Here is a 25,205-nt window from a genome sequence, read left to right as displayed (position 1 = left end):
ACAAAAGTGGTAAGTTTGCAAATACAATTTCGAGATTGCTTTTGTTGATATAAATATATTCAAAAAAGTTAAAAAGTATTATTAATAATTTAGATTGCTATTATTTAGAATAAATTATATGGAATTTAAAGTTTTCACATTTGACAGTAGCCCAACATAGTTAAGACACAAACCAGCTGATTGTACAACTCACCATGAACAGCTGTCTGAAGAGTTATTCGACTTTTGGACTTTCGTGGCGATCGGCGAGTAAGTGTTTAATTAGCGATATTTGCTTTAGGAAAAATTCTTATCAGCTAACATTTTTGCAGGAGATTGCAGCTAAACCATCTATAATTTATTTTTGCAATTACTTCTTATTTTTTTAAACTACAATGTTCAGTTCCAATGCAAGGAATCTTATTCGCAGCAGTTTGGTAAGCAGAAAGGAAGAATGAATCCCACGTGAAAAAAAAAACAATAAAACATTTATTACAGATCAACCGCTGCAAGAGCACCTTGGTGGTTGCTGAGCATAATAATGAGGCACTAAATCCGATTACATTAAACACCATCTCCGCTGCGAAGAAGATCGGCGGTGATGTCACAGTATTGGTAGCTGGCACCAAATGTGGTCCGGTAAGTGCATTACTCGCTTTATGTTTGCATAATCAACAACAAAGTAATAACGTGTATAAAATTTCTAGGCATCTGAAGCACTTGCCAAGGTCGAAGGTGTTGCTAAAGTGTTGGTGGCAGAGAACGCAGCTTTCAAGGGTTTCACTCCGGAATCTATCACACCTCTGGTGCTGGCAGCTCAATCGCAATTCAAGTTTACACATATATTGGCTGGCGCCACCGCGTTTGGAAAAAATGTACTTCCACGCGTAGCATCTAAATTGGATGTATCGCCTATTTCAGAAATTATCGATGTAAAGAGCGAAGACACCTTTGTGCGTACTATTTACGCTGGCAATGCCATATTGACGCTACGCTCCACAGATCCCGTTAAAGTGATAACCGTACGTGGTACGAATTTCGCACCTGCCGCTGCTACTGGTGGTAGCGGCGCCGTAGAACCCGCACCAACTGGAGATTATGCCTCCCAATTGAGTGAATTTGTTTCGCAAGAACTTACTAAATCCGATCGTCCAGAGTTGACTGGTGCCAAAGTGATTGTGTCTGGTGGACGTGGTTTGAAATCTGGCGATAACTTTAAACTACTTTATGACCTGGCTGATAAATTTGGTGCTGCTGTCGGTGCTTCCCGTGCTGCAGTTGATGCTGGCTATGTGCCCAACGATCTGCAAATTGGTCAAACAGGCAAAATTGTCGCACCCGAGTTATATATCGCTGTCGGCATCTCAGGTGCCATTCAGCACTTGGCTGGCATGAAAGACTCAAAGACAATCGTGGCTATAAACAAAGATCCTGAAGCGCCAATCTTCCAGGTGGCAGATATTGGTTTGGTGGCGGATCTTTTCAAAGCTGTGCCAGAGTTGACAGGGAAATTGTAAGGCTACAATGTCGACATTAATCATCTGATATAAACCGTAGTGCATTTATTTTATTTTTTTTCTAAACAAAAATTTACCAACCATTTCTTTATAATTAGATACGATTTAATTTTTTTCTATTTTGTATACAACGTATGTATGTTAGTTCGCATTCATCATGTAGCATACTATGCGCACCCAAGAAATACTTTTTGCTTAAGAATAAAATTGAAAACCCCTTATATTATCTAGATTCACATGTTTAAATTGTTTTTCACAATTTCTGTGCAAGCTTCAAAGCATTACGTAATTTTTTTTATTGTTTAGTCTCTTATGTTCTCTGGTCTAGTGCGAAATTTGCATTAAGGCGCCTTGCTACTTTGAAGTATAGCATACGTTTAGGCGTCATTCAAATTGAACTGATAAATATTTGGTTAAATTGTATTTCACTTTATACTGTTATGAACGCTTTAATTTAGAATAAACGGTATATATTTTTCAGTAAAGAGTAGTCTGTAAGTATACAGAACTTCGTATGTATATTATTAATATATTTCAAACATTTTTAGGACGTTTTTGATTACTTTGCAATTTAATATTTTATTTCGGTCAAATATTTTACATGATTACCATGAAAAATGTACTATAATTGACCACTCAAGCACGCAACCAAAACATGTTCGTGTTACAGCTTTTAATCAATGAATTCGCAGCTACATACATATGTATACACTCGCGTACGCATGTTAGTATGTACATATATACTATATTAATTTTGCTCATAAAAATGGGCCTACCAAGCCATTTTATAAGGCTGTGACGTTAGCCTGCTAACTAAAACCTGAAGAATCACAGATTAGTAACAATAAGTGACGTCAATAGCTGGTAAAACTTGCAAAAATATTTTTCACTCAATAAAAAAATATTTAAAAAATAAATTTGTTATTTAATATACGCTCAATTATTGACTTTCCTTCCTATAAACAAGGGCGTGCGCCTTTTCCATGTGATTTCTGTAAGTGAATATTATCGCCTGACCTATTTTAATGCCAATTAACGCAATATACATATGTATATGTGTATTATATATGTATGTATACACTATATTTATATAGTTATATATACACATGTATATGTTTATGAATCGTAATATAAATGTCGTAAAAAGTTAATAATTTCTTCTAGTGTTGCAGGGAAATAGAAATAGACTGTGGTATGTGTGTGTGCATATATCAGTATGTACATATGTTTCTAAAGCTTAATAAAAATAGTAATAAATTATAAATAAGTAATACAATTTTGTTATTTCAAAAATGTTTCTACTTTCGAGTTATGATGTACTTTCCTTTGAATATTTCAAAGCCAAAGTAAACAAATTATAAACATATTTAGTACATATGTATGTATATATGAGTATATAAGTTCTGATTTAGCACAATAATCACTTGTCAATAATTATTTAGTTGTGAGTTAGCCTTCTAAGTCAATGCGCAATTAACTTATGTTGGTCGAAAAAGTCTTTTCGTATTTTGTCAATAGATGTCGATGCAGTCGTAGTATATCTCCATTGCTACCAATTAAATTGTGTTATACCATATAGTGCTGGAAAGATGAGATTTAACCAAAAATAAATAAATTCGGGGAAGTTGTAAAAAATTACAGCTGTTCAAAAATGAGTGAATGAAGAAATTCGCTATATTTTGAAATTTTTGTGTAAAAAAGGGAAGAATGTCACGCAAGCCACCAATGAAATTTGTGAAGTTTACGGAGACGATGCTGTATCAGTTCCTGTAGCACAACAATGGTTCGCTTGCTTCCGTTCTGAAAATTTCGAAAATTCGATTTACAAAATGGTTCATATTTGTTTACTTATTTATTATTTTAAAAATAAAATTAATAAGTTGAAATTTGATTAGAAATACGAAAAGATTTCGAAAAATTTCAATATTTTTCAAAAAAATTTCGAAATTTTCAATTTTTCAAAAAAGTTTCAAAATTTTAAATTTTTCAAAAAAATTTTCAAAATTTTCAATTTTTTAAAATATTTTTAAAATTTAAAATTTTTGAAAAACTTTACTTTGTGTTATTGAAATATCTTTAAACGATACGAATTTCAAAGCAATCGAAACAGTAGTTTTTTTTTCGTTTCAATTCCCAAACACCATCGTTTTTTTAGGGGTGTGCCCTTTAAGTATTCAACTGATAGTTTTTTATGTGTGTACATTAGATTTTTTATTGAAAGCATAATTAAGCGAAGCGGCCAGAATTTAAAACTAGATCAAAATCTCTTTCTAATAACTAGCTACTCAGTTTATAGTGAATACCCCTCATGACGCTTGTGCTTAGAAATCAAAACCAAATAAAAACAAAAATGAAATCGAATTAGTATAATATATAGACGCCTGCTTATTTCCTATTCCAGCAATCATACGCGATCACACATTGTATGGACCAATACACTCGCCGCGTGAATATTGGCGTTCAAAGATCGTATTGAGCATATGCACCGGGCACCGGCACGGGGAAGTCTCGGTACCGGCTGTTGTCATACGCGCTTATCAATCGAGACTAGACTTTTATTGCTTTAGCGAACTTTTGCTCTTTCCTTGATATGAGCGCGAGTAAGCAGTCTACACTTTGATGTTGGTATTGCAACAGATCGTAAAACATACAAAATTTTCAATGGATTCCAACTTTTGCAAGGAAATATGTGCATGTACATACATATGTATATATGTATTTTTATTTGAAAACGAAAATTTATAGATGCCTATGTGCTATATAGTTGCATACATGCTTGTACGGGATATGTATGTGAGTCAACCGGCAATTTTAGCTGTTGAAATGTGTTTTTTTGGTATGAAACTTGTTTTGCCCAATTTATAGCTACCGTTATTTGCACGAGTTTTTAAAGTTGTTTAACGATTTGTGACAAATAATCACGTAGTTACTTATTGCTAGATCTTTTCAGAATTGCACGTCCGAAAATTTCCGGCATGTCCCCGAATTCCAGCAGGTAGATAAGTTGACTCATTTTCATTGTAAAAGATAAAAATGAAAATAAAAATAAGAAAAAAATTAAACAAAAAAACTTGATTTTTTTTTTTTGCATAAATTTTGAGGTTATCAACACCTACCTACAACATTTCCACACAACTTTTTTCTATAGGCTTCATAGTTTTGATAGAAATCGAGTTAAACCGTCTTTAACCCTTAAAAATTCAACCACGCCCCTCAACTTCGTTTTCGCGACATCAATTCGCCCATAAGTAATTTTCCTTTAATGTTTATTATTTTATCTTTCGTTTCCGTTGGTTTTCATCATATTTTTTTCTGCTTTTTGGGACTATTGTCATTTTGTTAAAAAAATTTACTATTCATTGGATCCATTAGAGTCGTGAAGATAAGTCAATGAGGATCGCACCGCCATCTAGGATCTATTATGCCCTCACCTAAGTCACAACATCTCAACTGGCCTCAGAAAATTGATAAATTCCATTATACTGCTGGGTGCTATTGAAGCGATGTGATCCCTATTTCGAATCATGGATCCAAAAGCCTTTATCCTGCGCCTACAGGCTGCTGTGCAGTCAATTAAACGGGTGTTCTGGTGTTTCAGACTCCAAGTCGCAGAACTGGCAATTCGCACACGAAGCTGGGTCCTTGTTATGTAAGTGATTCTTGAGCTCCCAGTGGCCTATGTTACATAAATGCGTTTTGCGCTCCCAATGGCCAGTGTAGAAGTCGAAAGTGGCCTTTTAAGGTTGTAATCACGATTAGCAACTTGGCGTGCCGCATGCCTAGGACCAATTGTTACCAATGCTTCTGCCTACCTACTGCTTAACCCTTGCGGAACGGCTCCTTTATGAAGGGGGACCAACCGCAACGAAAGATGTCGGTCCTACCATGTTGGTGGATGCTGGGGAGTCGCCTAGATTATAGAACATCTGTTGAGGGTAAAATCTTCATAATTAATAAGTTATTGGTTTCAAACAGAACAGATTAACAGTGAGACGAAGAAAAGAAGAATTTACATGAAGCATCTGACACATCAAAATCATGTGACTGAGCAACAAAAATTAAAAAATATCAGTCATTTTAATAAGTCGACAAAATCCCCCTCCAAAAAAATGAATATTTAACAAAAAAATATTATTTGTTATACTTGGATGTTCAAGAATAGTTTTTTTTTTTAGTTAGTTTAGTTTCTAATCAACATCTTAAGCGCCAACACGCGCCTTCGAAATTTCAATTTGACAGCGAAAGTGTCAAACAAATAACATATTTGAGTAAACAATTGTTCATAAAAAGAAACAACTAAGCCACGCTTACAAAAACATAATTGCAAACGGATCCGCTTTAATTGAATTAATCTCGCTAATTAGCAGCTGTCAGCAACAAAAAAGGAAAAGTCATTGGCTAGAAGTAAAAAAAACTAATAATCTGCGAAGAAAAGAGTAATTTATATTATTATTATTTATAAATAACTATTACGAATAGAGATGTCCCGCTCTTCAGCAACAAAATAGTTGATTGGCATGCGATCGCCGAATGCCTACGATGAACAAGGTCAAGCTTTAAATGTATGTAGGTTGGCCCTGCTATCAATAAAAACTTATTAAATTAATATAAGAGCACTAACATTTATATATAATTCTTGCAATTATTAATGAATTATCAATTTATGAGTAGGTGAGTGTACATACGACGCAATTTATGATCTTATTATGATGTGCGACGTAATTTTGTGATGCAGACTATGCTAAGCCATGTTAAAGATAAGGACTTTTGTACTCCACATGGCTTTCCGTAACCTTGTGAGAGGTACTTGGACGCTAAAACAACAATATACATACCTTAAAAAAATATAAAAAAAATACAAATAAAATATAAAAAAAATAAAAAATTGAAAAAAAATTGTATGGCAAAAATAAAATTTGATATCAATAAAAATGTTTTTACAACAAGTTTTTGCTGCCGCGTTTTACCAACAGCCACTAGCTTTTCGCGCGTAAACAAGTTTGCCAAATATTTACTATCGGCAAATAATGGAATTTCAAACGCAAATCTTTGATTTCTGCTAAGACTTTGCGCAAGCGCAAGAAACGGATCAACTAACCAGATTGTGGTTTGATGATGGGTGACGGTATAGCACCTGACTGACTAAACCACTATGCGCCACCGAACGCCGCACATGTGATCTTTCGCCTACCACTACATAGTGCAACAAAAACACACGATTCGACAACGGCTGCGGCAAAGCATTGGCTAAGCGATTGTCTGTTTGCCGCATTCGCCCATTTTTTCATGGGGTTGCGCACAGATAAGCCAAGCGATTTTATTTTGAACGTCAATTTCGTAAACGTATTCAATACTTGTATGTAAAACATGAACGTTGGCAGCGCGCCGTATGTGTATGTGTGGTGACTAGGCCGTTAAACGACGGAAACGTTGGTGATGTTGGCGCTGACGGCAAGCTGTCGATCACAGTATTTTCCTGGCCATCTAACAAAGCAGACGTACGAGTTGCTGAGCGCGGTAAAAAGCGTGGTAAACGCATATATTGGTGACTACAAAAGTGTAACGGTACATAATAGTGTTCGAACCTTAATTAAGTGAGGAAGTGTAGTGCAGCGGAAGTGAAGTGCAAAGCAAAAGGAAACTCTAAAAAAGTGTGGTTAAAGGAAACAGTGTAAAACTTGGTTCAAAATGGCTTCCCATGGCAAGCGTGTGTGTGTAATTGGCGCTGGTACGGCGGGGCTCTGCGCGTTGAAAAACTCACTGCAACAGGGCATGGATGCGATCGCCTATGAGCAATGCAGCGAGATCGGTGGCACCTGGGTGTATACGAAACCAGGTGAAAATGACGTGCACAGCAGCATGTACGAGGGTTTACGGTATGTCTACATAAGTTTACTGAAAATTTTTTGGTTCTGGCAACATTTTCTTACTTTCATTCTCACAAAAAAAAAAAAATAGCACAAATCTGCCCAAGGAGGTTATGGGTTATCCGGATTACTCTTATCCTTCGGAAATTGAACAATCATTCGTACCTTCGGCGGAAGTGCTGAAATTCTTGCAGTCGTATGCACAACATTTCGATTTATCCAAATACATTAAGCTGCAGCATGAGATAATACGCGTGCGTCCTTTGGATGAAAAGTGGGAGGTAAGTTAAAAAAAATTAATAGTAATAAAAATATTTAAAAAAAAAACAAAAACAAAAAATAAAAATATTAAAAATAATAATAAAATAAAAATAATAAAAATTAAAAAATAAAATTAAATTAAAAAAATATTTACTTCGGTTGCTAAAACACCCTTCACAGAGTTTCCTTACAAGAACTTTGATCGTTCACTTTGTATGGTAGCTATATGATATAGTGATCCGATCTAAACAATTTCTTCGGAGTTTATACGTTTGTCTTGAAAAAGAACCCATGCAAAATTTCTTTAAAATATCTCCTAAAATGAAAAAGTTTTCCTTACAAGGACTAATTTCCAATCATTCAGTTTGTATGTTAGCTACATATATGTTATAGTGATGGAACAATTTCTTAGTAGATTGCATTATTGCCTGAGTTAATAACCCGTGCCAAATTTGGTGAAGATATTTTGTCAGATGACAAAGTTTTCCATACAAGGAATGGTTTCCGATCGTTCAGTTTGTATGTCAGCTATATGCTATGGTGATCCGATATCGACCTTTCCAACAAGTGAGCTGCTTCTTGCTTAGAAAAGAACGAGTACAAAATTTCACATCGATATCTCAAAAACTGACGGACAGACAGAGGATAGCTAAATCGATTCCGTTCTTCATACTTCATAGGGTCTCATACGTTTCCTTAAATAATAAATATTAATAAAAAATTAAAAAAATACAATAATAATAACAGTGAACTCAAACTATTGTACAAGTTTGTTGATGTTTTGGAATTTTATTTTTTATATTTTTCCAGAATTATTTTTATATACACATTCATTTACGAATACTTACTCCGTTTCTCTCGTAGATCTACATTCGCGACATCAAGAATGACACTTTTATCAAAGAAATATTTGATTTCGTTTTCGTTTGCAACGGACATTATAGCATGCCACTGATGCCAGATATCGAAGGCATAGATAGTTATAAAGGTGAAAAGCTGCACAGCCATTGGTATCGGAAACCGGACACATTTGAAGGTAAATACCACGAACACTGTTTTTAGGCGAGGTTACAACGAGCATACGTAACCGAACTTGCTTTCGTAGGAACCACTGTACTGGTGATCGGCGCCGGCCCCAGTGGCATGGATATTACGAACCACATCAGCAAATTCGCTAAGCAAATCTATCTCAGTCATAATTTGGATCCTGCACCCTGCACCGATTTCATGCCAAACGTTACACAGAAGACCGTCGTCAAACGCTTCACCGCAGATGGCGCCGTCTTCAAGGATGACACCACCGAAACCTTCGATCACATTATCTTCTGCACTGGCTACAAATACACGTTCCCCTTCCTCAGTATCGATGTTTCGTTGCGCGTCGATGATAATTTCGTGCATCCACTTTACAAGCACTGCATCAATATACATTATCCCACGATGGCATTGATCGGCCTGCCCTTCTACGTGTGTCCATCGCAGTCGTTTGATTTGCAAGTGCGTTTCGCATTGGCATTCTTCACCAAGAAACGTGAGTTCCCGAGTCGCGAGGAAATGTTCGCCGATTTGGAGAAGGATAAGGAGAACCGACGCAAGAAGGGTCTGACCAACCGTCTGGCGCACGCGATGGGCGATAAGCAGGTGAGTCGGATGTTTAATGCAATTCAATATGTGTATATGACCTCTGCTGCAATAATAAATTTGTATATATTCGTATTTCTTTCTTCTCGCCAGTACGACTACTACCAAGATCTCTCCGAAACGGCCGGCATTGAAAATATCAAACCGGTGATTAATAAAATCATGGAGGATTGCAGTCGCAAATACATTTACGAGCTCGCCACATACCGTAACGATCGTTTCAAGGTGATCGATGATGAAACATTCGTGAAATTTCCCTTGGAAACCGCATGAAATTTATAATAATCTTTGTACTACTTGTACATGCTACTTGGGAGCTTTTAAGGGGTTACGGGTTCACAGTGCTTACTTTATAATTTTATGTATACTTTGATGTCATTAAGTCTACGCAATATCTTTTTTTTTATAATTATACTATATATTTAAACAAAATCATTATCAACTTCCATATTCAAGATTCATTTAGACAATAAAATGCTTGTAAAATGCAAAATAAAACTAACACTTAATTCTTGAAGACATTTTTGTCTTTTCTAAAAATATTCTTCTTCTTTACTGGCGTAGACGCCGCTTACGCAGTTATAGCCGAGCTAACAACAGCGCGCCAGTCGTTTCTTCTTTTCGTAATGTGGCGCCAATTGGTGATTCCAAGCGAAGCCAGTTCCTTCTCCATTTGATTCTTCCAACGAAGTGGAGGAGGTCTTCCTCTTCCTCTGCTTCCAACGGTGGATACTGCGTCGAATACTTTCAGAACTGGAGTGTTTTCGTCCATGCGTACGACTATGTCAATGTCGTCATACACATGCAGCTCATCGTTCCATCGAATCCAGAACCTTTCTCTCGAAAACTCGCTTCGTCAACTCATCAGTTGTTGTCATCGTCCAGGCCTCTGCACCATATAGCAGGACGGGAATTATGGGTGACTTATAGAGTTTGGCTTTTGTTCGTCGAGAGAGGGCTTTGCTTCTCAATTGCCTACTCAGTCCGAAGTAGCACCTGTTGGCATGAGTTATCCTGCGTTGGATTTCCAGGCTGACATTGTTGTCGGTGTTAATACTGGTTACAAGTTTGTCAAAATTATTAACGACTTCGAAGTTATGACTATCAACAGTGACGTGGCAGCCTAGTCAGGAGTGCGAAGACTGTTTGTTTGATGACAGGAAATATTTCGTCTTGCCCTCGTTCACTCCCAGGATAACACATGGACAGATTTGCAAAACCCATTTCAGATATATTATTATTTAATAGGTTAGTATGCTCAGGGCCCTAGAGAGCGCACCAGGGCCCCGGATAAGTGTAGTGCTTTGTTGGAGAAAAAATCTGCAAAAAATTGTTTCAGAGAACCAGCTTTCCCTTAAAACTCCAGGCTCGGGAGAAGTTTTCACCGATCTCCCCTCTCTCTCGTGCACTGAGTATGCTTACGATTTTTTTAAGTTAAGGGCAATGCTATTTGTGGATGGTCTATGGAGATTCGTTGGGTCAAAGCGCAAAGAATATGTAGCATTTATGAGGAATTGCGGCGCTGTCAACAGTATGATTAAATCAAGAAAAACATCAGCAAGGAAAAATGTATCGATTAAAAATTATTCAATCATAATACTTTTCAGAATGAAAAGTAAAAATAGCTGTACATAATTTAATAAAAATAATAAAGACTTTTAAATCGACACTTAAGATTCCTATAATGATACAGAGGAAGCCAATATAATTAAGCGCGCCTCATATGATTGAATCGATTCGGTCTCTTAAAAATGTGAATGTATACAAAATTCAAAACTTTCCACTTGTACTAGCATAAAAAATGTTGATTAACGATTCAGCATAGATTTATTTGCTTTAAACTCTCCTCAACTGATAACCCTACTTTCTACCAAGCGCGTAGAATTGTATGTACATATGTATGTTTAATTTTTGTGCATGGATTTTATTTATATAATTTTCATGTCTATATATTATATTTTTACTTATTGGCGCTGTTCGTAGTGGCAAATTGGTAAATATGCAAAACACGTTTATTTGGGCCACCACGTGACTGCCGCACTACGCAACAGTTTTGTGCCAGATGTTGCGCAGAAGCCGCCACTGCAACTTTACACAGCAAAGGTGCCGCTTCCAGCCATAATAGTTTCATAATTGTTTCGGCTAAAATATATGGCAATGGTTTCTACTACACAACACCCTTACCCGGTGCGGATTGTGGTCTACTGATCTACTAAAATGCAGTTTAACGACTTTGTGAGCACTGCGTCTCAACACCAAACAGCCGGCCAAGGCTTTTATGGACCTGCCATACATATATCTTTCTCAAGTTTATTTGACCTAGAGGTACACTTTTTGATAGATGCTGTCTAGGCGACTGGAAGTGTTGCTTGACCTAGAGATATGCTTTTTTATAGATGCTGTCTAAGCGACTGAAAACGTTGCACGAAACAACTACTTCTTGACCTAATAGTAATTGTATTCGCTCAGAATAAAGTATAAAGTAGATAACTCTTTGAAGAATGTTTGATTTCGCTTAAATTTTTACTATAATTTTCAATATTAAAATAATAAAAAAATTCAAAACATTTTTACTATCCGTTTTTATATGAAAATTCGAGGCAGGCGCGTACATCTTGAGATATCATGTCGACCACCTCAAAAAAAGCAGTTTCGAAGAAAACGCTTTTTAAGTATTACGACACTAAAACGGCTATAACTTCGCAACTGAATTGAAGTTTCAAAAATCCTTTTAGGCAGATATTTTTAAATATCGAAACTATCGAATTATAGAAAAAAAATCGATTTTCTCAAATTGCTGGACAATATTATCACATTATGTACTCGTATGCTTGTATAAGTATATATTTGTATATACTATATATATATATTGTATAAGTAATTATTTATAATGTCACATGTTTGCAAAGTCAGATTGTAGAATGTAAATATTTTGCCCGGCAATTCGAAGATTAGCAAATAAAGGATGTTATTTTCGGTTAATGCTTGAAATCTCAAATCTAGTATCTCAAAAATATGTATTTCGTTAAAAATTCTCCAAGCGATGGGCATTCTTCTGGGCATTGTTCTCAAATTATAATTCGGTTGGAATTCGTAAAAAAATCATGTTACATGGGTTTACGGTTTTCAAAAAAAATATTTTTTTTTATTGTCTTATTAAGTTCTAACACCTCTAGAATATTGTCCTAAATTTTCAAGTTGATCCGAGTAATAGTTTCGGAGATACAGCCTTGAGAACTTGTGCGCTCGAGGCTAACTAAGCTAAGTGCTCCGTCTTTAAACGGGATTTTCTCGAAACTGTGTTTTTAAAGTCGGTTGGCAAGATTTCTCGAGAACTACTCAAGCGATATTCATGAAATTTTACACAGGCCTTTGATACACTTCTTAAAGACTGGCACGAAGGGTTTTTTTCGATTACAAAAATCCAACTTTCAGTTTTTTTCCTTCGTCTGAGTTCTAAGTTAAGGTTTTAATTAAAACACGCATTTTTTCACTTTAGATGATCCTGTAAGGAGTTAACCTGCTATCGCGGGCGCATCTTTTCTTCAAGGGGTCACCGGAAATGACGTCGCAATGACCGAGTTTAAAATATTTTTTTTCAAAAAACTCAGAATTTTTTTGTTAGTAGTGTATATTTGTCATAACAAAAAATTCTAATAAAATATATCATTTTTTATAACAGAAAAAAAAATTGTTGAAAAAATTTATGTTTTTTACACAAAAACCCCACTTAAGTTTGCACGATGTTTCTAACACCCAGAAGAAAACCTCGGAGACCCTATAAAGTACTTATATACATACATATATATATATATATAAGTAATTAGAGTGACGATCTAAGTCGATTTAGCCATGTTCGGTTGTCTGTCTGTCCGTCTGTACATATACGAACTGATTCCTCAGTTTTTGAGGTATCGATCGGTAGACTACAGACTACACGTCCTTTTCTCACCAGAAAGCTGCGTATTTGTCGGAACGGCCGATATCGGACCACGATAGCATATAGCTGTCATATAAACTGAACAATCAAAATAAAGCGCTTATATGAAAAACTTTTTCATTTGACCAGATAAAATTTGGCAAGGATTATTGCCTAAGCCAATGGTGCAATCTCCAAAGAAATTAAGCGATCGGATCTCTATAGCATATAGCTGCCACTGACCGATCGGAATCAAGTGCTGTATGTATATAGTATATGTTTGTTTCAGTACTTTTTTCCATAGCAGCAACTGAATGAGACACCCTATACTTAAAAGCACCTAATACACCCCTACATACATACACAAATACAAATAAATTAATAAATAAGTGTATTTACATGTGTAATCGCTGCTTACTCAAATAACTCAAACCGTAAAGAATTTCATATCAAAGCCAATTAACTCATATCAGCATAGATTCAAGAGTCTTATGCGCCTGGCTGCAGCGCCAACGACCTAGCGCACACATAAAGCCGCTGGCGAACTCACGCAGCCGTTCAGTTGCAACGCACGTAAGTAGCGAGGCGGAGCTTATCAAAGCCGCGTACGAATTTCCGGTAAAAATACGCAGAGTTTTTGCAAAAAAAAATAAAAAATATTCATGAAAATATAGTAAAACAATACAAAGGGACGAAAGAAGAAGAGACGAACAATATTTATGAAATTATAGCAAAAGAATACGGAGGGACGAAAGAAGCTCAATGGCCGCAAAAGTGAGTTGCTGTGTGGTTGGCGCCGGTGCTGCCGGACTCTGCGCGCTCAAGTACGCGCTCGAATATGGCATGGAGGCGGTGGCGTATGAGAAATATCACGAAATCGGCGGCACCTGGGTGTGCACGGAGCACGCGGCGGACGGCTGCGCCACGGCGGAAGATGTGCACAGCAGCATGTATGATGGTTTGCGGTAATTGTGTAGTTTTTGTAGATCATTTTAGTGCATGAATGTGTATTAATTTACGCTAATTTAATGTAGAACCAATTTGCCAAAGGAAGTAATGGACTTTCCGGACTTCAAATTCCCAACAAATATGCGTGAGTCTTACATATTGGCCAGTGACGTGCTGAAATACTTTCAATCGTACGCCGCACACTTCAAACTACTACCTCATATCAAGTTAAGACAGGAAGTGGTACGCGTGCGGCCATTGCATGGCAAGTGGGAGGTGAGCAAATCACAATAAACAATTTAATTTACGTTCCCAATAACGGTATGCAGCTTGTCGCGCAAAAAAACAAAGTCCATAAATAGTTGATTTATTTATGCGAATTAATGTATTTCACTGATCTTGCTAGGTGTTAACGCTGGATTTACAAAGCAACATCTACACGACGCAACAATTTGACTACATTTTCATATGCAACGGACGCTATGCGACGCCCTCTTATCCGAACACGCCGGGCATTGATCTTTTTAAAGGCCATAAAATTCACAGTCATGTCTTTCGCAGAGCAGAGACATTCAAAGGTGAGCCTTAATGCGGTTATTATTTATTTTTTTTTTACTCATATTAATACTATATCTGAACATAAGTGTATACATATACGTACAAGTACATAGTTAAGTTTATGCACATGTATTGTATATAATGTATAAACATATTTTATTTCGCACTGTACATTCGCATACTTGCTTTAATAGTGTCATTATTTTGTTTTTAATACAATTTGTGAGGACTTTAATGTTCATTAAACGGTTTGCGCTCAATTCACAGTATTTATGGCTTATCACGGCAGTGTTAATTAAATACAAATATGGGAAATGGGAACAAGCAGACGTCTTCATTTTGAAATATAAACATCTGTTGTAGACAAATCACAGCGGTGATAACCCGACTGGCAACATGCAAAAAACGAAAAAATAGAACAAAAACACAAAAAACAAAAAAAAAAAAAACATATACTCTTCAAAAATACAAAAGGTTCCTTGCAAGCACTTGATTCGGTTCGTTCGTTCAGTTTGTATGGTAGCTACATATATTTATATTCTTAAATGAAACACAATCTTCAGTGTCACAATAAGAACTGGTTTTCTTTATTTTCTTACATTATCACTAAGCATAAATAACATAGAGCTTATTCTAATTTCTCTTATTATTAAATATTATGCTACCACGATAAGTTCTCTTAATACTCTTATATTTAATGTTGTTGTAGCATCATACATACTATGTATGTATGTATGTATGTATGTATGTATGTATGTATGTATGCATGTATGTATGTATACATTACTATATACGCTATTATGATGCGATCTAATCTAAACAATTTCTTCAGAGATTCAATAGTTGTATTAGGTAATAACCCTTGCCAAATTTTGTGAAAATATCTCGTCAAATGAAAAAGTTTTCCATACAAGCACTTGATTCCGATGTTCAATTTGTGGGGGAACTATATGCTATAGTTGTCCGATATCGGTGATTAAGACAAGTGATCAGCTTCTTGGTGAGAAAAGGGTGTGTGCAAAATTTCAGATCGACATCTCAACTACTGCAAACCGATTATGCACGATTAGTCGAATACCAAGAGGTCTAGTCTCCGAAATTTTCTTTTGGATGTTAAAAACATCGTAGCAAGCTTAATATACCCTGTTCATTGTATAAAAAACAATTTGAGATTCCAGTCGATTTTGTTGCGGTAAAAAGTATATTATTTTCCCTCTTTCGATCTATTTGAAAATAAAATTTTGGTCGAAAAAGTCTTTTCGTATTTCTAATCAAACTTCAAATTATTTTTTTTTATATGAACCAAATATTTCAACCATTTTGGTCGACCCACCTTTTGCCATTTTTCCGGCAGAGACATTATTCCATCAGTGTAAAACTTTTCTGGTTTCTCGGCGAAAACTGCGACAAATAATTTTCACAGGCTTCTCTTGACCCCAACTTTACTCCATTAAGGGAGTTCTGCATTGACCGAAGCACATGGTAGTCCGATGGTGCAAGGTCAGGGCTATATGGTGGATGCATCAAAACTTCCCAGCCAAGCTCTCCCAGTTTTTGCCGAGTCATTAAAGATGTGTGTGGTCTAGCGTTGTCCTGATGGAAGACGAAGCCCTTTCTGTTGATCAGTTCTGGCCGTTTTTTTCGATTGCTTGCTTCAATCTCTTCAGTTGTTAACAGTAAAATGTAGAATCAATCGTTCGACCAGGCTAGAGCAGCTCATAGTGGATGACTCAGCATAAACTTTGGAGGCGTCAATCCTGGCTTTACGACCATTTTTTGAGCTTCACTACGCTTGGGCCATGATCGTTTTCGCACTTCGTTGTCGTATTTAGTCCACTTTTCATATCCTGTTCCCATTTGCTTCAGAATTGGTTCGATTTCATTTCGTTTCAGCAAAGAAACGCAGATGTTAATTCGGTCCATTAAATTTTTCACAGACAATTCATGTAGGTTACCATCGACCAAATCGAGCGTCTTTTAGTAGCCAGCCTTTTTTAAATGGTTTAAAACCATTTGATGATGAATGTTAAGTTCCTTAGCGATGTGACGCTTATCTGACGGTCCTGGTCAATCTTTTTCATAATTTCATTGAGTTTTTCAATGATAGGTCGACCAGAGCGAGATGCATCTTTTACATCGAAATTTCCATAACGGAAGCGAGCGAACCATTGTTGTGCTACACGAACTGATACAGCATCGTCTCCATAAACTTCACAAATTTCATTGGTGGCTTGAGAGGCATTCTTTCCTTTTTTATACAAAAATTTCAAAATATAGCGAATTTCTTCATTATTTTCACTAGTTTTCGAACAGCTGTAACTTTTTTTCAACTTCCCCTTTCTTAGAAATTTAATTTAGAAGAACTCGCTCAAGTTCTCAAGGTCACATCGCAGCCGACTGTTAAAACTGAAGCAACTCAAACGTCCGTACACAAGCTTAACCGGCATTGAAGACGAAGAGTTTGAACAAATCATAGTCTAACTTACCGTTAGTAAGGTCGCTTTAGTAAGTGACATAAATCGAAAGAGTCATATTCTAGGAACTGTGACTGATTTCAATTAGCATCCTCAACAAATTTATGTATACTTATTTGCCTTTCAATATCAGAAAAAATATCGAGGCACATCGGAGCTTTATGTTCACATTTCTTTATGTTGAACTTATTTAGTATAATATAAACATATATAATATATATAGTTATACCGATATCTCAAATCATAACAACACTAATTATTTGTAAACACTCCACCTCACAGATGCCACCGTGCTTATGGTAGGCGCAGGCCGCAGCGGTATGGATATCACCCACCACATTTACCCCTACGCCGAACGCATTTACCTAAGTCATCATCTGCAACAAAAGCCGCCAATCACCGATTTTATGCCGAATGTTGTGCAGAAGCCGGTTGTCGAACGCTACACGGAGAACGGCGCCATCTTTAAGGACGGCACGCAAGCCAACTTTACGCACATCGTCTTCTGTACAGGCTATGACCTGACGATACCCTTCCTCAGCGCCGATTGCAACCTGCAAGTGCACGACAATTTGGTATACCCGCTCTACAAGCACTGCATCAATATCTACCATCCCACCATGTGTTTCATTGGTCTGCCGATTTATGCCTATCCAATACAATTGTTCGACTTGCAAATGCGTTTTGTAATGCAATACTATAGTGGAAAACTGCAACTGCCAAGTGCGGAGGATATGCTGGCCGATACGGAGCGTGATTTAGCTGAGCGCAGGGAACGTGGCCTGCCGCGCAGGAAGGCGCATTTAGTGGGCGAGCGACAGGTGAGTGGCAGTGGAAAGCAATAAAATATTTTATAAATATTTTTGATTTTAGTTCGATTATTATGATGAGCTGGTGGCATTGACGGGAATCGATAATATTAGACCAGTGGTCAAAAAGCTTTCGAAAATCTGTGGTGGCAAGTTTCTTTACGATTTACAAAACTACCGAAAAACGGCATTTAAGGTGATAGACAACGAGAATTTTGTACAATTTAAATTAGGCGAAGTGTAAAAGTAGTACTTTACTTTAAATAAAGAAGCAACAAAAATCACAAAACCATTTTTTGGAGAAAGTGCGATAGAAATATTGGATTTTGCAACTTTTTCGAAGAAGGTGGAACAAAACATTCTATTTTCAGCTCTAAAAAGCTACTAAGAGTGTGGTTAAACCGGAATAGACTTTCCTTTTGTGAGAGAGGCTTGTCAAAGCATCTAACATCACCCAAAACAAAAGACTAAAATACGGAGGTTCTAACAATCTTTATTATTTCGCTTTCCCAAACCATTTGGAGGTATAAAATAGTTACATATTTTTCGAAGAAGGTAGACAAAACTTTCAATCTTCAGCTCTAAGAGGCTTCTTTCGAAGGGTGGTTAAATGTAAGATGAGGAAGCTCGGCATCATCCAAAAACAAAAAAACGAAAACACATAGGTTCTAACAATCTTCAATATTTCGCTTTCCCAAACATTTTTCGAAGAAGATAGACCAAAGCTTTCTATCTTCAGCTCTAAAAAGCCAGTAGGAGTGTGGTTAAACCGGGATGCACTTCCCTTTGTAGGGTAAAATAAAAGTCGATAGCAAAGTTAGACAGATAAGCTCGCCATCATCCAAAAACAAGAAACAAAAACACGGATGTTCTAACAATCTTACATACATCGTTTTCCCAAACCATTTTGAGCGATACAATAGTTACACATTTTTCGAAGAAGATAGACTAAAACTTTCTATATTCAGCTTTAAGAGACTTCTTGTGGTGGTTAAACCTCGAAGCACTTGCCTTTTGCAGGATAAAATAAAAACCTATGACAGTGTTAGATGGAGAAGCTCGGAAAAGCAAAAAACGAAATCACGAAGGTTCCAAGAATCTTCAATATTTCGTTTTCCCAAACCATTTTGAGGTTCCACAACATACAAGTGCGATAAAATAGTAAGCAACGACTGAGTTTAAAGAAAAACGAAGCGACGGCCGAGCTTAAATTTTCAAAACGAATGTCATCTACTCATATAACCAGGATAAGCGGTTGTTCCATAATATTCTAACTTAGAAAATGTTTATTTGCTCTTACAGTCACTCTCTTAATAATTTTTTTTCGAAACTCTATCTTTTTTAGTCCCGCAAAGCACAACTAATCTCAGTATTAGACGAATAAATGATTATCTATATTTTTTTTTAGTTTAGCTAGACAAATTTAATTTATTTTAACTGAGATTGTGATTCAAAGACAGCCATAAAAATTAGATAAATCTCAAGATAACATGCTAAAATCTTATCAATACTGTTATTTAAACAAGAGTAAAGAGAAAGCACACAAAATCAGCAAAACTAGAATTCTTGGTATATTCACATTGTATACCCCAATTTCGAAGTCATCTAGTGAGGTCAATAGTTAAGTGTAGAAATTATTGTCCTGAAGAAAACTTTTAATTATTTATTGGTGGTACTAGTTTTTGGAAGAGTCTAATTTTGGTTCCGGTTTTGCGGTTCAACAATTTTATATTGAATGGGCATATTTATGGTATACATACATATATCACATATATCAAAGAAATATTTTTAAGTCTTGGATATACATACATATATATGTATATATATTTGTTCCCTTATTGCAATATTAAATATTGGCTAGTCGAAAAAGTCTTTTCGTATTTCTTGTCAAAATTAAACTTATTTTTTTATATTTATAATAATAAATAAATAAACAAATATGTAGCATTTTGGTAGCACTGGAGATATACGACTGCAACGGCACCTATTGACAAAATACGAAAAGACTTTTTCGACTACCCAATATATTATATAATATTCTGTCCGCCCACTTGACAAAGCCTCCAACTTCATATATCAATGTTTATACGCAAACGCAAGAGATGAGTGGAAAATATATTTAAGAGCGTAAAAATCAGTATCTCTCTTACGCCACTGGCACTTGAGTATCTACGATCTCATTTACTTGCACATATGTATGTATTGCCGATAAGCTGCTAACCCAGAGATTGTGAATTTTATAACAAAACTAGCTAAACAGTACCAACGAATGCGAAAGCAAGAGCGTGATCGACATTCAATTTCAGTCAAAGACAACTACATACGTATGCAGACAACAAAGGTTGGCGCTCAATCGCCAAGAAACCTAGTAGAGTACTACACGCTGGAAGATTCGCACGATAAATTCCAACAATTTATTTCGAAATACAAGAAAATGAGTTCCAAAAAGCGGGTTTGTGTAATAGGCGCCGGTATGGCAGGACTAACGGCACTAAAGAATACGCTGGAACACGATATGGAGGCAGTGGCGTATGAACGGCACACAGCCGTTGGCGGTACATGGATTTATATGGAACGTAAGGCGGGTGAAAGTGAGGAAGACGTGCATAGCAGCATGTATCAGGGATTACAGTGAGCGAAAGCAATTATGAAAATATTTTTGGATAATTTTATAATATTTGTAACGTTTTCAGCACAAATCTGCCTAAGGAATTGATGGGCTTTCCAGACTATGATTTCGATACGAATATAGAAAAGTCTTTTATCAGCTCGGAACTCGTGTTGGAGTATTTACAGAATTATGCAGAGCACTTTAAGTTAACGCCTTATATAAAATTGGAACATGAGATAATAAGAGTGCGACCACGTAGCGAAGGTTGGGAGGTGAGCATGACCAATTACTTTTTATAGACAAAACTTCTGATAATATACAGTTGAAGTTCCCTAACACGAATCATCATAATCCACAAAAAAACTTCGAGTTAGAAAGACTTCGAGTTAACGAAGGAAAATTGCAGGAAATTTGACTTCTATTCGCTAATTCAAGAGTTCGAGTTATGGAAATTGGAGTTATGGAGAACTTCGAATTATAGAATTTCGCGTTATTGAAGTTCAACTGTATTTAAATTTATGCGGAATACTTCAAAAATCATTTAGGCATAAGTTATGTAATCGAGTTTTTTCCGTATTTTTTGCGCCACTTTGGTGAATGCAGGTTATCGTTCACGATCTCAAAAGCGATAAGTATTTTGTGGAATTTTTCGATTTTGTTCTTGTTTGCAATGGACACTTCACGACACCCATGTATCCGGATACCGAGGGCCTCGATAGCTATCAAGGCCAACGCTTGCACAGTCATCTCTATCGGACGCCCGATATTTTCAAAGGTATGACAAAAGGATTTCGACGTTAAAACAAACTAATAGAATGGGAGACACCTCACTTGTCCATACTTGTCAACAGGTCACAACGTACTGGTTGTTGGCGGTGGTCCGAGTGGCATCGATATTGTACATCACATACACCAGCATGCTGAGCACGTTTACTTCAGTCACCATTTGGAGACTGAACCACGTACGGACTTCATGCCGAACGTCACGCAAAAGACCGACATTCAGCGTTTCACTACAGATGGCGCCATTTTCAAAGATGAGAGCAACGCGTCCTTTTCATTCGTGATTTTCTGCACTGGCTATAAGTACACCTTCCCCTTTCTGAGCGTTGACTGCGGTCTAAATATAGATGTCAATTGGGTGCATCCACTCTACAAGCACTGTTTGAATATCAGTAAGCCTTCAATGGCCATCATTGGCTTGCCAAATCAAATATGTCCAGCTCAACTTTTTGACTTACAAGCACGCTTTGTGTTGTCGTACTTTTCGGGACACAAGGAGTTGCCTAGTCGTGCCGATATGCTAGCGGAAATAGAGGCGGATATGCAGGAGCGCTGGGCGAATGGTGTATCGAAACGTGTGGCGCACAAAATGGGCGTAAAACAGGCAAGCTAACATACCGAACCAATATAGCTTTTGCTACTTTTGATTAAACGCAAATCTCATTTTAGTTTGATTACTACGAAGACTTGGCAGTTACGGCGGGCATAACGAAACTCAAACCTGTGATTGGCAAAATGATGAAAGCATGTTCTAAAAAATATATTTTGGAATTGGATACATATCGCCAAACACGCTTTAAAGTTGTGGATGATGAGAACTTCGTGCAAATTGCCTAATAATGAAATGAAATGTATATAATTATAAAAATGTTTGTATGTTTTCCTTAACTAAGTCTTGGATAGTGTCATATTTAGTAAATTAAATAAAATATATACAAACTTAATAATGTTTTAAGGATTTCCGAAGGCAAAAGCAATCGTTATAATTCAATTGCAAATGTTTTGGTTTAGCAGGGCCGTTCATTTTTACTGGGATCAGTAGCAATATGCAAATATAAAAAAAGGATCTGGGTAGTAGATAGTAGTAGCCCACTATATACTAGTTTCCTTACATAATAGAAGTATTCATCAGCTTCAGAAATTCATTAGTCGGAATTTCGGACGAGTTTCGAAGAAAATTTTTGTTATCTAAAAAAGATATGGCATTCTTCGAATTTTCGAAATTAATCATAACTCAAAATTTTCGTCTGAGCTTCGAAGAAAACATCGTTTCCTAAGAGACAGGACATTCTTCGCATTTTCGAAATTAGTTTTTACTCACAACTTTGATCTATTGAGTTTCGAACAAATCTAACGCTTTCTAAAGGACACAAAACTTTCAAATTTTCGTAATATTATATACAAACATATGAACACAATTTTCATCTAAGACTAATTTCAGAAATGTAAAGCAATTAATAAAATGATAACAAAGGAAGATATCATGTTCTTCGAATTTGCGAAATTAGTTATTACTCACAATTCACGTCTGATAAGTTTCGAAGCAAACTTCCGCTTTCTAAAGGAGAGGAAGGTCATAACTCGAATTTCCGAAATTAGTTATTATTCACAATTTTCACATAAGACTAATTTTCAAGCAGTTGAAAAATGATGGAAAGGAGTTATGCCGTTAGTTGAACTTTCACAAATAGTCATGGCGCAAAGTTTTCGTCAGAGTTTCCATTTATTAAAGGAGATATGACGTTCTTCGAATTTTCGAAATTGTTTAGCACTCGTAATTTCCATCGGATGAGTTTCGTAGGGCACTTTCTTTTTTCTGTTCTTCTAAAGGAAGATATCATGTTCTTCGAATTTTCGATATTAGTTACTATTAAAAATTTTTACTTAAGACTGATGTCGGAAATGTTAAGCAGCTAAAAAATAGTAGTAATGGAGATATGCTGTTTTTCAAACTTTCGAAAATAGTTATCGCTCAAAGTTTTCGTCGGAGTTGAGTCCATTTTCTAAAGAAGACATGTTCTTGAATTTTCGAAATTAAATATCACTCGCAATTTCAATTTGATGAGCTCCGTAGGGCACTTTCGTTTTCTAAAGGAGACTGTCACCCGAGTTCGGCATAAATTTTGTAGCTAAACCAATTAGGGCAGCTATTACAAAAACTCCCGCTTAATTAAAAATAATTGCAACACAAATATTTTTTTTTTTTTTTTGTTGGAAATTAGAAATTACACTTTATTCATTCTCTCAAGTAGTTGTTTGTTTGTTGGTTGAATTTTGATGGTAATTTGTTTGTTTATATCGTTCGTAATACAAGTACAATACAAAATGTTCATTGTTTGTTCTAAAATAATAAAAATATACTGCCGCTCTGCTGCTAACGCTAGCTACTGCATCCGCTTCTATTTTGCTTTTTTTACGCTGTTGCGACTGCCTTATCGATGCATTAATGTTCAATGTTCGAAATGATGCGCAGATCTCCAACAAAGCAACACAACAAACGAAAAATAAAAAACGCGCTAATATAAAACACTTAAACTAATTGACAACGAAAGGTAATTACAATAGTTCAATACGAGTAATGTATGTATGTATGTATGCATGTATATAATTTGTGCAACAGATGTTTTGTTGTTCAATGCAAATACAATTGTGTTATGGCTTAGGCAAATATTAGTACGCCAATTATTGTTGTTGTTGTTTGAAGAAGTCCTACAGCGCAGTAGCCGCCTGCACACAGAAGCGAGCAACGACGCCAAAGGAAGCGCAGACGCACTTCAGCGGCGCAGCTTTATCATACGGCAGCGCCAAGTTGCAGGCTACATACGCCAACGCTTCACGTATACGCACCGCCGGGTAAACAAACAGTAGTGGACGCTCGCAGGTTGCACACCTCCGCGCTCTCAGCATCACAAACGCATCGGCTAGCAAGGGGAGCGGGTCACTGGCAGTATTGTGTTTGGCGCACGTGGACGTTGTGCGCGCAGGCGTATGCGCGACACTGGTGCGGCCGACGTATGCGCAAGCTGCAGCACTGCTGTTGTGCGCTGTGCACTTTGGTTTCGTTGCTCTCTCGCTTGTTTTGTTTTTATTAGTAACAAATCAAATTGTTTGGTACTGTGTAAACGAAATTTCTAATTTTTACGTTGGGGATTTTGCTCTTTTTTTGTTGATTTTTCACATTTTTGTTTTACATTTTTGTTACTTCCTCAATTCATTTCTTCTACTACAACATCTTCGAGTTTCAACGCTCTAGCGTCTACTTTTCGATTTCGACTACTGCTTATTTAACATTTTATCTTCTTCAGCGAAATTTTACTAAATACGCACATATTTGTATTTTTTTTATATGTTATAAGATTTTACATAATATTTGTTTACTTTTTATAATTTCGTATATATATATATATAATTATTTGCATTTCTATACATAACAGAGGAAATAATGTGGATGTTTAGTGTGGTTGCAGAAGCACACGGCGAATATTTTTTCACTTTTGGCAAAGTAGCGAAATATCCGGCATGTGAGTGCCTTGCGGGAAGTGATTTGCAGAAGTGTGTGTGTATGTGTGTGCCACTAAGTCATATTTTACTTGTCTATGGCGTTCTACTTTCAACTGCACACATACTTCAACTCTGACTTTGTTTCGCATTGCATCAACTTCTAACGGTTTTTTTGTTTTGTTTTTTTCTTTTCCTTAAATGCTACGCCACGTACACCTTTATCATATTGTTTTTCGCTTTTTGTTTTCTAATTTGTTTAGCTTTTGTAACGATTTCGGCGCTTTCGCGCTTCCATTTGGTTTAAATATGTATAGTATGTAAATTATTTTTAATAATT

General features: G+C 36.3%; 4 protein-coding genes across 5 annotated transcripts; all 4 read left to right on the top strand.

The window, feature by feature from the left end:
• Window positions 1-189: 189 nt before the first annotated feature.
• Window positions 190-1,728, top strand: LOC120773072 (electron transfer flavoprotein subunit alpha, mitochondrial). Of its 2 annotated transcripts, XM_040102016.1 has the most exons (4): window positions 190-249; window positions 312-416; window positions 478-618; window positions 687-1,728. In XM_040102016.1, exons 2-4 carry the CDS (start codon window positions 375-377, stop codon window positions 1,494-1,496), a joined length of 993 nt encoding a protein of 330 aa, XP_039957950.1. In that variant the 5' UTR covers window positions 190-249; window positions 312-374; the 3' UTR covers window positions 1,497-1,728. The 2 variants fall into 2 exon arrangements, with proteins under 2 accessions (XP_039957950.1, XP_039957949.1); XM_040102015.1 differs by lacking the exon at window positions 190-249 and having other exon boundaries at window positions 256-416.
• Window positions 1,729-6,953: 5,225 nt separating this feature from the next.
• LOC120772385 (flavin-containing monooxygenase FMO GS-OX4-like) lies at window positions 6,954-9,774 on the top strand. The gene is made up of 5 exons (XM_040100975.1): window positions 6,954-7,372; window positions 7,455-7,644; window positions 8,489-8,660; window positions 8,730-9,265; window positions 9,359-9,774. The coding sequence occupies exons 1-5, from the start codon at window positions 7,185-7,187 to the stop codon at window positions 9,536-9,538; spliced, it is 1,266 nt and encodes a 421-aa protein (XP_039956909.1). The 5' UTR covers window positions 6,954-7,184; the 3' UTR covers window positions 9,539-9,774.
• Window positions 9,775-13,697: 3,923 nt separating this feature from the next.
• LOC120772480 (senecionine N-oxygenase-like) lies at window positions 13,698-18,262 on the top strand. The gene is made up of 5 exons (XM_040101124.1): window positions 13,698-14,149; window positions 14,219-14,408; window positions 14,539-14,710; window positions 17,447-17,985; window positions 18,038-18,262. Exons 1-5 carry the CDS (start codon window positions 13,947-13,949, stop codon window positions 18,215-18,217), a joined length of 1,284 nt encoding a protein of 427 aa, XP_039957058.1. The 5' UTR covers window positions 13,698-13,946; the 3' UTR covers window positions 18,218-18,262.
• Window positions 18,263-20,091: 1,829 nt separating this feature from the next.
• On the top strand, window positions 20,092-22,358 carry LOC120772700 (senecionine N-oxygenase-like). Its single transcript, XM_040101443.1, has 5 exons — window positions 20,092-20,604; window positions 20,667-20,856; window positions 21,188-21,359; window positions 21,436-21,971; window positions 22,037-22,358. Exons 1-5 carry the CDS (start codon window positions 20,243-20,245, stop codon window positions 22,202-22,204), a joined length of 1,428 nt encoding a protein of 475 aa, XP_039957377.1. The 5' UTR covers window positions 20,092-20,242; the 3' UTR covers window positions 22,205-22,358.
• Window positions 22,359-25,205: the final 2,847 nt, after the last annotated feature.

The sequence above is a fragment of the Bactrocera tryoni genome, chromosome 3, assembly GCF_016617805.1.
Source record: "Bactrocera tryoni isolate S06 chromosome 3, CSIRO_BtryS06_freeze2, whole genome shotgun sequence".
Taxonomy (NCBI): domain Eukaryota; kingdom Metazoa; phylum Arthropoda; class Insecta; order Diptera; family Tephritidae; genus Bactrocera; species Bactrocera tryoni.
This window is presented reverse-complemented; position numbering and strand designations above follow the sequence as displayed.